The sequence below is a fragment of the Cervus canadensis genome, chromosome 20 (genome assembly GCF_019320065.1).
Source record: "Cervus canadensis isolate Bull #8, Minnesota chromosome 20, ASM1932006v1, whole genome shotgun sequence".
NCBI lineage: Eukaryota > Metazoa > Chordata > Mammalia > Artiodactyla > Cervidae > Cervus > Cervus canadensis.
This window is the reverse complement of record NC_057405.1, coordinates 59,535,827-59,548,747: the sequence shown is the minus strand read 5'-3', so window position 1 is coordinate 59,548,747 and position 12,921 is coordinate 59,535,827. Positions and strand designations below refer to the sequence as shown.

At 34.7% G+C, this 12,921-nt stretch overlaps 1 protein-coding gene across 3 annotated transcripts in view; it reads left to right on the top strand.

Moving 5' to 3' along the window:
• REV3L (REV3 like, DNA directed polymerase zeta catalytic subunit) overlaps positions 1–12,921 on the top strand; it is a 174,829-nt gene that overhangs the window by 64,500 nt on the left and 97,408 nt on the right. For all 3 annotated transcript variants that reach the window (XM_043439689.1, XM_043439688.1, XM_043439690.1), the window contains 3 exons: positions 494–568; positions 3,989–4,149; positions 9,846–9,945. In XM_043439689.1, the coding sequence (XP_043295624.1) occupies positions 494–568; positions 3,989–4,149; positions 9,846–9,945 (336 nt within the window). The remainder of the gene's footprint in view (positions 1–493; positions 569–3,988; positions 4,150–9,845; positions 9,946–12,921) is intronic.

The following is a 12,921-nucleotide window of genomic DNA, read 5'->3' as shown; positions in this document are numbered from 1 at the left end:
ATTAATTTTGATGTTCAAATTAATAATAGAGACAAATAAGGAGAAGAGATACAAATGCAATTTGTATCCTTTGTCAGTTAAAGAATTTTGTTGATAAAGAGCTTTAGTTTCTGACAGAAAAAAATGGGGGAAAGTGTCAGAAGGAAGGTCTGTGTTTCACATGCATGGCCTGAGTAGAGCCACTTTTTAATGGAGCCATGATGGTTGAAATTAAAGTATAAATAGTTTGCTATTCCTTTTTATCCCCAGGTTTTTTAAAGTGGTATTTTTAAACTTTTTAAAAGAAGTAACAAGATTTCGTGTGTTATGAAATAGGACATTGTGGTAGGTTTAATTGAAAAGTCTTGGAGGTTTTTTGTTTTGTTTTTTTGGGGGAGGTGGTTGATAATGTTCAATATAAGTAATTAGGCCAGCTAAGTCCAATTAGGGCAGTAAGTTGCTTTATTTCATCTCTGATGAAAATAAATTGAAGTATCTATTTCTTGTATTTCAGGCCTTTTTATGGTTATCATGAGAAGGAAAGACACTTTATGAAGATTTATCTTTACAATCCTGCAATGGTGAAAAGGTAAAAAGATAAGTGAAATAAAAATATGAACAACTATCACTTAAGTATTTTAATAATAAAAAGAAAATCTAGAAGAAAGGCCTGTATAGTTTGTAGCACTATTAAAGAGTCCAAAATATGTACATATATGTGTAAAGAGAGAGAGATCCATAGCTTGGACTGTAGGAAGGATATTTTAAGGGTAAGGGACCTTGTTTTATACCCCTTAACTGATTCTTTTCTGCTTTAAATTTAGTGAATTTGTAGAAGTTGATAGAGGGGTGATTGACTGCCTTGTATAATCCTAGTACCTTGCTAGCCAGACCGTATGTTTAATACCAAGAGAAATTTGTTCTTTAGTTTCAAAGCAAGGAGAAATGTGTGAGAGTGAGGCCATTGTGGGAGAGCTTTCTACTGTGAAAGCTTTCTACTTAACCCCTTTTCAGTACTTTTTTTTTTTCCTGATGAGATAGGTGATGATATTAACATTTTTCCATATTGTTTAATGAAATATATTACCATTTAGAAGATTTATATAACTTAGTGAATGTATATTTTCCAAATGACGAGGGCAAGACATTAGAAAATTATGCATGGGTAAAAATAAAGTGTTAGGTAGATCAGTAGATTTTTATGTAACAGAGTTCATTGTAACATAAAAGTTACATATGTAACAAAAAGTTCATTGATATGGTTTCCACGTTGTTGCTAAACTTTAAGAAACCACCATCCCCATTGCATGTCCATGTAATAATAACAAAGATCAACATTTACCTGAAAAGGCTATTCAGGTACTTTTCCTGTTTTCAATTATGATCTGTGTAAGGCTGGTTTTTCTTTATATGTTTCAATGAAACAGTATTTCAGAATACATTGAATTGAAGCAGACATGAGAATCCAGCTGTCTTCTATTAAAACAGATTTGCAAAGATGTAAAATAATTGTTTTTTCTCACTAAATTGTTTTTGTTTTGAAAAATACAGATTTTTTTAAATAAAACAATGTTATTTATGTTAATGTATCTTGGGTTTATTGCTATTTTTAAATTAGTAAATGAGTCTCTTAAAATTTTCTGTTTTAACTTGATTTGGTAATTATCAATAGATACAAACCACATAAACAAAAGCTTTTTGATGCTAGCAGTAATTTTTAAGAATGAAAAGGAGTCCTAGGGCTAAAAAACTTGAGAACCATTGGAATAAAGCGCTCTTTAATTTCTGTCAGAGATTCTTAAAATCTATTCACAGCTGTTCTCTACTTCTCACTGCCTATTAGGGCAGAAGAGATTTACCCCTACCTTTAAAAAGCTCACGATCCACTCCTTTTGACCCTTTCCTTTCATCTATCAGTTATCCCCTCTCCCTTTCCACACCATTTAAACAATAATAAGAGTTAACTTTACACATGCACACATTCACACTCAGAGTCGTTCATACTCCCAGCTGCTCTCCTGGAAGAATTTAGCTACACTTTGTGTGTCCAGTATCTTACCTCCCGTTTGCTGTTTAACTCAGCTCCAGTTCTGCTCGCCAGTTTAGCCATTCCACTCAAATTGCCTGCCTTAATCAACGACCTCAGTCTTGTTAAATCCAGTTAACACCTCTTACCTTTTGACCTCATGTCCATCAGTGCTTACACTACCTTAAAATAAGGTTGCTTTGGTGTAAACGTTTTTCTAGTTTTCCTCATACCTGTCTGGTCATTCATATTTATATCATTTTGTTGGTTCCTCTTTTAACATATATGTGGTTGGTGCTTGGACTTTTGTCTTGGTCATTTCTCTTTTTCTCTGTATGTGTTCCCCTCACTTTACAGGCTTATGTACTGCCATGGTTTTTGTTTTAATCCAGATGCATTTGGCTTCCAAATGTGTATCAATAGCTTAAATTTTCCTTCAGAGCTCTTGATCAGTGTATCAGACCATCTATTGGATAAACAGAATAGCACTATAGTTAAGAGGGCTTAAGTCAGAAAAAACTGGAGTTGAATTTTAGCTCTTCCACTTTTTAATTTGTATGTCTTTGGGTATGTTTTTGATCTAAGACTCAACTTCCTTGTTTATAAAATGGAGATAATAGTAGTTACCATAGTTTTGTAATATTACTTGAGATTAAGCATTTAGAGCACCTAAGTTTAGACAATTGTGCCTAATACACAGTGCCTCAAAATATGTTTGCTATCTCTCATCTATTAATAAAATTATCCTTAACCTCATCTTTATTACTCATTTCTAATATTTTCATAGAAATCTACCTGAACATTCCAGTATACCTCCAGTTTGTCTAAAACCAGTCAACTTGAGTTTGTTTAAAGCCAAATTTGTCTTTATTCCTTCTCCAAATAAAAATCCACAAATAAACCTATTTTCTTCCAATCCGTTCTGTTTCAATAAATGCAGCACCACCAACTTGCTGCTTAACCTAGGTATTATCCTCAACTTATATTCTATCTCACCCTCTGCATCTAATTAGTCATCAAGGCCTGACCATTTTATTCCTCATATGCTTCCTGAATCACTACATTTCCTTGATCCTTGTTAAAGCCACCATCATCTTCCTTTTTTCACAGTACCCTCTCACTTTCTGTCTCTAGTGTTTTGCTTTCTTTAGCTAACCTGGTCATTTCAATTTTCTTGCTGTCTTCACTTGACAGGCAAATTCTACTACCTCTTCAAATGCGTTAGTAGGCTCTGCGTGATCTGACTCCTCATTACCTCTCTACTCTCCCACCACCACCACCATAGCCTCTGTCACTAAGCCTCACTCAGTGGTTTTAGTTCCTGAATAACCATGTTTTCTTGTGACCCTTTACATGTGCAGTTTTATTTGGATGAAATGGTCCTTCTCGTCTGAGAAAAAGTATTTCTAGTTCATTGTTCTGCTTAGAGACTTCTCTCCAAGAAGGCTATGCAGAAACTGCAGTCTGCTTATTGTCCCTCCTAGATGTTTTATATACTCCCCCTGCATAGCACTTTATGTTATTTATAATTGCCTATTGTTTGTACCCCCAATATGAAGGACAAATTACTCAGAGAAGAAAAATACCAAAAGTGGTAACATCTCTGTGTGGTGGATTGAGTCATTTGTCCTCTTTTTAGAATTACTGTATAATCTTTTCAAAATTTTTTTCTGGATTTTTAAAAGAAAAATATATCTTAAAAGCCTTTCTTCGGACATGTTAGCTTTTTCAGTATAGTTAGCATTAAATTGGTTTTAGAAGTCAAAATGTTCTTCATTTAAGACATTCTTTCTCATTTTCTCTCAGAGCTTACAGCTTACTTTAAAACTTGATTTAAACTTTCAGTTGCCAAAATAAATTTTGAGTAAAATTGAAATGAAAATTTTGTGTGGTAATGTTTTGTTCTCTATATTTGTATAACCATTATTTCACTTAACATTTTAGGAAACATAATTTTATGGTATAACTTTTTTTCTAATTTAGGATATGTGAACTTTTGCAAAGTGGAGCCATAATGAATAAATTTTATCAGCCTCATGAAGCGCATATTCCCTACCTCCTGCAGCTCTTCATTGACTACAATCTGTATGGAATGAATTTAATAAATCTGGCTGCTGTCAAGTTCCGAAAAGCAAGGAGGAAAAGTAAGGTTAATTTCACGAGTTCAAATTAAAGCTTTGAAACAAGTATTATGTAATTGATGATTTATAAAATAATGTGTACTTAAAAGTAAGTGCTGAGTGGATAAGGAATAGAAAGAAATATGCAAAAATATCTTAGACTTTATCAGGAAAAGAATCTCAATATTTTTTGGTAACACCTTTATTCCTTACAGTTCTCTTGTTTAAAATGGACAGCTCTGGTTTTTAATATATTCAGAGTTGTGCATCCATCACCACAGTCAAATTTAGAACATTTTTCAGCACCTCTAAAGGAAGCCCTTATAGTCTTTAGCAATCTCCTGCAGTCCTCCCATGCCTTCACCTCTTAGCAACGGTTAATCTCCCTCTGTCTCTATGTCTGCACATTCTGCACATCTCATTTAAATGGAATCATATGTTGGTTTCACTTAGCCTGATGTTTTCAGGGTTCATCCATGTCATAGCATGTATCAGTATTTCATTCCTTTTTACAACCAGCTAATACTCTGTTGTGTGAATATACTACATTGTTTACTGATTCATCAATGACAGACATCTGGGGTTCCTTCTTTTGGCTATTATGAACAATGCTGCTATGAACATTAATGTACAAATATTCATATAGCCATATGTTTTCATTTCTCTTGGGCATATACCTAGGAATAGAATTTCTGGTTAAAATAGTCTAGCATCTTTTGCATTTTATTCTGGCTGGATTCCTTCTCTTCTACTTAAGATAAAGTAAAACCAGCATTTTTCCTGCAATTCTGTTGTCCTTTCTGTTATGATTTTTTTCTTTTCTTTCATTGCCAAACTTATTTTAAAACCAAAAGTTTGCATATTTTTCTCTTGTTGTTTACCAGCTGTTCTTTTTTGGCTTAACTGTTTGCACTTCTTCTGCCATACCCAAGCTGTGCTCTGAAAAATAACCAGGGAGGATTTTTTCCCTCGGAATGATGGGTTAGGTTAATAGGATCCATCTTCTCACAAAAACCAATTTAAGAGCTAGGTAAGGTTTTTTTGTTTTTGTTGTTTTATCTTAAATGTATCACAAAGATTGTAAACAGTAAAGAAGTACTGGCCAAAAGAGGAACTAGAATGCTGAAAACAGCCTTTGCCCTGAGGGGTTTTGCTAATCCTGGCTGCCTCCGTTCAGACAGCCTTACTAGGTGAGGGAACTAGAAACAGCAATTCAGGACCTGCTGGACAGGTTGGAATCCTCCACAGAGGGAGGTAGGGTTTCAAAAGAGATATGCCCAAAGTAGGAAGTGGAACCACTTTGAGGCGTTTCAGCCCAGTTTGAGTCTCCTGGGACTAAAAAAGACTGCCAAATCTAGAACTTTGCCTTAGGTGGTGAAATCATTGGATATCCATAAATAAGAATGAGAGCCCAGGACTTCCCTGGCGGTACAGTGGCTAGGAATCCACCCTCCGGTGCAGGGAACACAGGTTTAATCCCTGGCCCAGGAAGATTCTACATACCACAGAGCAGCTAGACCTGTGAGTCAACAGCTGCTGAAGCCCACACGCCCTAGGGCCTGTGCTCTGCAACAAGAGAAACCACTGCAATGAGAAGCCCATGCACCACAATGAAGAGTAGCCCTCACTCACTGCAACTAGAGAAAGCTGGCACAGCAAAGAAGACCCAAGGCAATGAAAAGGAAATAAAAAACCAGACGAACAGATAATAAAAAAATAACAATAAGAGAGCTCAGACACATTCCACATCCATTAACTCAAAATGGATCACAGACTTAAATGTAAAATTATCAGACTTCTAGAAGAAAACAATGAGAAAATCTGCCAAACAAGTTGATTTTGTTAAAGTTAAAAACTTTCTATAAAAAGTAATATTAGAAAAATGAAAAGGTAAGTCACAGACTGGAAGAGAATATTTTCAAATTATACATCTGATAAAATACTTATATCTAGAATATATAAAGCGTTAATCACTCAGTCGTGTCCAACTCTGCAACCTCATGGACTGTAGCCCACAGGGCTTCTCTGTCCATGGGATTCTCCAGGCATGAATACTGGAGTGGGTTGACATTTCCTTCTCCAAGAATATATAAAGAACTCTTAAAACTCAGTAATAGGAAAGCAAACAGCCCCATTAAAAATGGCCAAAAGACATGAACAGAAATTTCAACAAAGAGGATACAAGGATGGCAAATGTAGGAAAAGATGATTTTCAGCATTCTATATCATTAAGGGAAATACATATTAAAACCACAGAGGACTACCATTACACATTATTAGAACGGATAATATCCAAAAAACTAGCAGTAAACAAATGCTGGTAAGAATGGGAACCTCAGCTCTCACTCATTGCTTGTGGGAAGGCAAAATAGTGCAGTCACTTTGGAAGACAGTTTGCCCGTTTCTTGTAATGTAAAATACAGACTTACTATAGGACCGAGCAATTACACTCTGTATGTTTCCCCAGTGATTTAAAACGTAAGTCCACCCAAATGTTACGTGGCAGCCTGGATGGGAGGGGAGCTGGGGGAGAATGGATACATGTATATGTGTGGCTGAGTCCCTTCAGTGTTCACCTGAAACTCTTACAACATTGTTTGTCAACTGGCTATACCCCAGTGCAGAGAAGAAAACCTGTGTCCACCCAAAAACCTGTATGCAGATGTTTATAATGGCTTTATTTCATAATTGCTAAAAATCCAAAGTGACCAAGATGTCCACTCAGTGGGGGCCTTGGATAAACAGTTATATACCAGTGCAGTGGAATACTGTTTATCAGTGAAACACATCATGATATTGATTCCTATAGCATTGATGAAAGTTGAATTCATTTACTAAGTGAAAGCCAGACCTGAAAGACTACAAGTTGTATGTGCACATGTGTTAGTCATTTAGTTGTATCTGACTCTTTGTGACCTTATGGACTGTAGCCCACCAGGCTCCTCTATGCATGGAATTCTCCAGGCAAGAATACTGGAATGGGTTGCCATTACCTTCTCCAGGGGATCTTCCTGACCCGGGGATCGAACCTGGGTCTCCTCCATTGCAGACAGCTTTTACCATCTGAGCAACCAGGGACATATACAAATTGTATGATTTTATTCATGTAACATTCTGGTAAAGGTGAAACTACAGAAATGGAAAATATATTAGTGGTTGCCAAGAATTGGAGAAGAGTAGAATATTGATTACAAAACAAATATATAGGGGAACTTTTCGGATGAATTATTCTGCATGTTACTTGCATGGTGGTATAATTTTCTACAGTCATCAAATCTGTAAAAATATACCCTAACCAAGTATTGATGGTCAGCAGCCCCAGTCATTGGATATAGTGTTATTTGGATATCATGTCCCCACTTTTACGGTGTGATCATCATGGTATTCTTCATAAAAATACCTCATTGTGGTATTCTTCACGAAAACTCATAATGACAATCTAGTCATAAGAAAAACATTGACAAACCCGGATTGAAGGACATTCTGTAGGTTACCTAGCCAGTAATCGTGACTGTTGATGTCATGAAAAATGAGGAAAGACTGAGAAATAGAGCAGAGGAGACTAGGAACACATGATAACTAACTGCAGTGAGGTATCCTCCTTTAGATCCCTGAAACAGAAAATGGACAGTAGTGGGTAAACTGGTGAAATTTAAATAAAGTGCGTAGTAGTTAATAAGAATGTACCTGTATCAGTTTCTTTGACAGATGTACTGTGGTAACATAAAATGTTAACAGTGGGAAGGATGTGATAAGCAGTATTCAGAAACCATACTATCCTTGTAACGTTTCTGTATCTAAAATTCTTCCAAAGTAAAAAGGTTATTGGGGGAACAACAGGTTGGTTATCAGTGTCAAATATAGCTGGGAGTACAAGAAGGATTGAGGAATGGAGAATGTTTTATTAGAGAATGTGCAGGAGGTATTTATAGGAAAAGGATGTCCTTTTTACAAAAGTTTGTTTGAAAAGGCATGAGAAGAGTCTTAATTAGCAAATATATGTAAGCCATTTACTTTAGTTATAAAAGTTAGATGAGTATTGGAAGGTACAACTGGAAGGCAGAAATTTATGAAATTTCTTTGGGGAAAATTAAAAGAGAAATTTCAAGTATGATGAAATAAAATTTGTGTTTTAATTTATCATTACTAAATAAACCTTCAAGTTTTTGTTTTGTTCAAAAAAAATAGATTAAAGATTATACTGAAATGGAAAGAGTAGGTGACTTATTTTTTGTATTACATTTTATCATGTTATCTCAGATATATAATTAAATGGACAATAAACTTATTATAAATATATATGCATAACTTAATATTTTAATCTTGTAAAACAAGATAATGTAATCTATAATGTAGTCTTTTGAAAGTAAATTTAAAAGTGAAAAATATTTAGAAATTTTAGTATTATGTATGCATATACCATTTTGTGTTAGTTATATACTCAGTTGTCAAATGAAATGGAAATATTATTAAAGTGAAGTATATAGAAGTACTTACTTAGACTAAATATTTTTTAGATCAGAGGCATTTTTTACTGTTCTCCATAGTGACTTTATATTACATTTTTAACATCCAGAGTTGAAAAGAATGACAAATATATTTATAAAATAAAATAATGCAAAAAATGGAGATAAAGTGTGAATTTTAATACTGTGATAGGTAACTTGGTAATTAGTAAACATGTAGATTATTCATTCATGTAAATTTATTAGAAAATAACTGTTTTGTAATTTACAACTTAAAAAGTATTTCATATAAATATTCTTGTCACATAACACCAAAGCCTTCAAAAACTTCTGAAGGTAGATAGAACCACTTACGTGGTTTGATACATGTTTTGTTAAAGTAGCAAAGATGGTAAGTCTAATTAATTACATAATTTTGTGATCAAGCTCACCAAATAAGTATTAAATTTAGTTGAAGAGGTTTGCAAATTTAGTGTCTTTCTTACACATTATTGTTAATCAGATATCCTCCAATATAAAATGAGAAGTTAAAAAAATGCTTTATGTTGGGATTCTTTCTTTGGCACTCATTCAAGCTTTGTTTATCTGAAAATTTAAATTCCTCGTAAGAGATCACAAAAAGATTGCCAACATTTAGAGACCATTTCCAAAGCATGGCCCCTGGACTCTGTTTATGCATCTGGGATAACTAAGCAGAAGTGTAGTTCTCTCCAGCTACTGGTCAAATTATATTTGCATTTGCCCCAGCTTTCCGCTCGCTGTTACTGCCATTACTTTTGGAATGCATTGTGTTGTTTTCTTTTTATTCAAGGATTAGTATTAAAGTATGTTTTGAATTTTATCTGGAATCTGGTTTCTACTAGAATTTTAGTTGAGGCTCATACAGAATACCCTAGGAATTTAGATTAAAGTCTACAAAAATTCTTAGTTTTTTTTTTTAAATGAAGTTTTAAGCACACCTATCGCTATAGTGTGTTTAAATATATCATACTTTTATTCTAGTATGAGAGTATTAAAAAAAAAAAAGTATTGTGACCATTTCTCTTCCATATCCATGTATTGCAGATACTCCCCCCTCCCCGGCCTCCATTTGGAATCCTTATTCTCCACTATGCAAATGCCTTCCAGTATGTTTATGAATTTTTAGGATACAGTTTTAGGAACTAGTCATGTGGGTTGTATACTAATTTACCTAAAGAGTAACTGTATGCACATTGAAAGTGGAACTTAACCCTTTTGCCTTTTTATTTCTAGGTGATCCATTGCATCCAACTGGGTCTTGCAAGGATCGGCTACCAGGAAAAAATTCCCTTACTGCTACTTTATTTCGGTGGGAAGAAGGCGAAATACCAAGGTTAGTTGATGTTGTAAAGGAAAAGAAAACTATGTACATAAGTCCTACTCTATTCAGAAATCAGTGGTTAGCATAATTTATTTTATAATTGTTTCTTTGTAAGTTTATCAAAAAAGCAAATCTCAACATTAGTATGTTACATGGATCATAGATTTCAAAAATAAACTATGAAAATAGGTTAAAAATATACCTAGTTATTACCTAATTAATAAAAAGAATCTGAATATAAGTTTTTATACTTCTCTCCAACATCTATCTTGTTTGTACATTCTAAATTGACATCCTACAACTTGTCAAGTGGGCTTCCCTGGTGTCTCAGAGAGTAGAGAATCCACCTGCAATGCAGGAGACCTGGGTTTGATCCCTGGGTCAGGTAGCTCCCCTGGAGAAGGGAATGACTACGCACTCTAGTATTCTTGTGTGGAGAATCCCATGGACATTGGAGCCTGGCTGCCTGCAGTCCATGAGGTAGCAAAAAGTCAGACTTGACTGAGTGACTAAGCACACACACACACACACAACTTGTCAAGTAAAAATCATATAATGAAAAAGCAATTTAAAACCTAAATAGCAGGACTTCCCTGGTTGTCCAGTGATAAAGACTTCCACTGCAGGGGGGTTCCATTCCTGGTCAGGGAACTAAGATCCCATATGTTACATGGCCCAGGAAATAAATATTTAAATCAATAGGTAAACCAATCAATCCTAAATGGAAAATATTTTTAATAAAAATAACTCCTAAATTTTTCTGAATATTTGTGAGAAAAAAAGTAGGTTACTGTAGTGTACATGAGTAATACAGTTTGTCATTTCTTTTGACTGTTTAGTATTTATTAGACTCTTGGAGAAGGTAAAATATTCCAAAGGCTTAGATTTCCCTATTATAAAGTAGATATATAATCAGTACCTGTCAAAATTATCATAATATCTTAATCTACATAAAAGTAGAGGATTTTTGTTTTATACCAAAAAGTTGTTGCCCAAGCTTTCTTGATTCTTTTGTTGATCATTTGGGCATTGATGGGGTGGTGTGGTATCCTCTTTTTCACTACATATATGTCACCTGATAAGTTTTAAGCTTTTTTTTTTTTTTTTTATGAAGGATGCAAAGTAGAAGTAGTCGGTTAAATGACTTTTTTTATTTCATGATAAAATGTGAATTTATTAATCGGTTGAAGATAAGCTGTCATAAGAATATTTGTTTAGAGCTTAATTTATACAGTTTAAATTACTAATATGTTCTTCACAGAATTTCCATATTATAGAATTACTTTGGCTTTTTAAGACCTAACATTAAGACTCTCATTAAATAACGATAGAAGTATGTTGATTTATGACTAATATTATGCCAGAATGAGACTTCAAAGACTTCCAAGTGGACAGTGACTTGTCTTAACCTCTGGATTCAGTTAGCAAATGTCAGGACTTTTTGGTAAAGTCATACACATATACATACATATGTACTTCTAGGGTCCTCAGATACAGCAGAATTGTTTTTATAATTGTGTTGAAATGGTATTAATTTTCGAGAGAGTGTTATTTAATGCATCAAATTCAAGTTCTCATTAGTCCAGAACAAAGTGACCGACAAGCTGTTTTCTGGCTCGTTTTTGTGCCTGTGGTATTGTTCCTCTATCTCTCTAAAATTGGAACAAGTAAGCTTAACCCAAGGATTTGACCTACTCACTAGATCCATTGGTTTTCAAAGTTCTATATTTAGGAAGTTGTTTTTTGCATGATCAACTCAAATCAAGATTTATTTGTATTGGAAGCCTTTTTCAGCAAGCATCTTTCTGGTTAGGTCATAAGACTATATAGTAAAGCTTCACTGGTTAGGAGTTAGTTTAAAGAACTCTATGTATGATAATGAAAAGTTTGAATTATTACTTTTAAAAAGCATAGATGAGCTTCCCTATTGGCTCGGTGGTAAAGAATCTGCCTGCTGGTGCAAGAGACACAGGTTCGATCCTTGGGTTAGAAAGATCCCCTGGAGAAGGAAATGACAACCCTTTCTAGTTCTTGCCTGGAAAATCCCATGGACAGAGGAACCTGGTGAGCTGTAGTCCATGGGGTCACAGAGAGTTGGAAATTACTGAGCACAGTACAGTACAGAGCAAAGATATGAAATGGCAAACTAGTGAAATTAGGCAAGGTATTCAGAACTAGAATTTATAATAAATGTAGGTTGGCTATATATTTTTGTCCCATACTTTTAGGCTTCTTGTATTAAACATGAAAATCTATCATTTCATCAAATGCAAATAATGAAACATTATAAAAATTTTTGCCAAATCAGTATTCTTAAATTTTATTAGTAATATTTTTACCCCCACTGTGAGCACCTTCCTCTGGGTACCTTTTTTTAACCCCAAGTGTTTTCTATTCCTTCACAAACATTAGTTCAAGGGATGAAACAAATAGCAACAAACGCAATGAGATGAGAGTGCTGAGTTTGCAAGTCTACTAGCCTTACCTGCTGTGGTGGTGGTGGTGTTGCTAAGTCATGACCAACTCTTTCCCAACCCTGTGGACTGTAGCCCACTAGGCTCTTGTGTCCATGAAATTTCCCATGTGAGAATACTGGTGTGGGTTGCCATTTCCTTCTCCAGGGAATCTTCCTGACCCAGGGATTGAACCTACATCTCCTGCATTGGCAGGCGGGTTCTTTTCCATTGAGCCACCAGGGAAGCCCTGCTGACTCATTGTAAATTACCACATATCATGGACCTTCAGTCATTTGCCAGAGTGTTGAATTCACAAAGGTCAAATCCACTGCAGTAATCTCAACCTGGCTGCCCATCAGAATGATCTGAAGAGACTTTTTTTAATTACAGATGTCTAACCCTTCAGTGACTGTAATTTGTGGGTCTGTTGTGTTAAGCTGTGAATAGAAATATTCAGAGAGGTACAGTTGCCTAATAACCATTGTATGGCTTATCTACCTTTCATAATTAAAATGAATGGCCTACATGTATT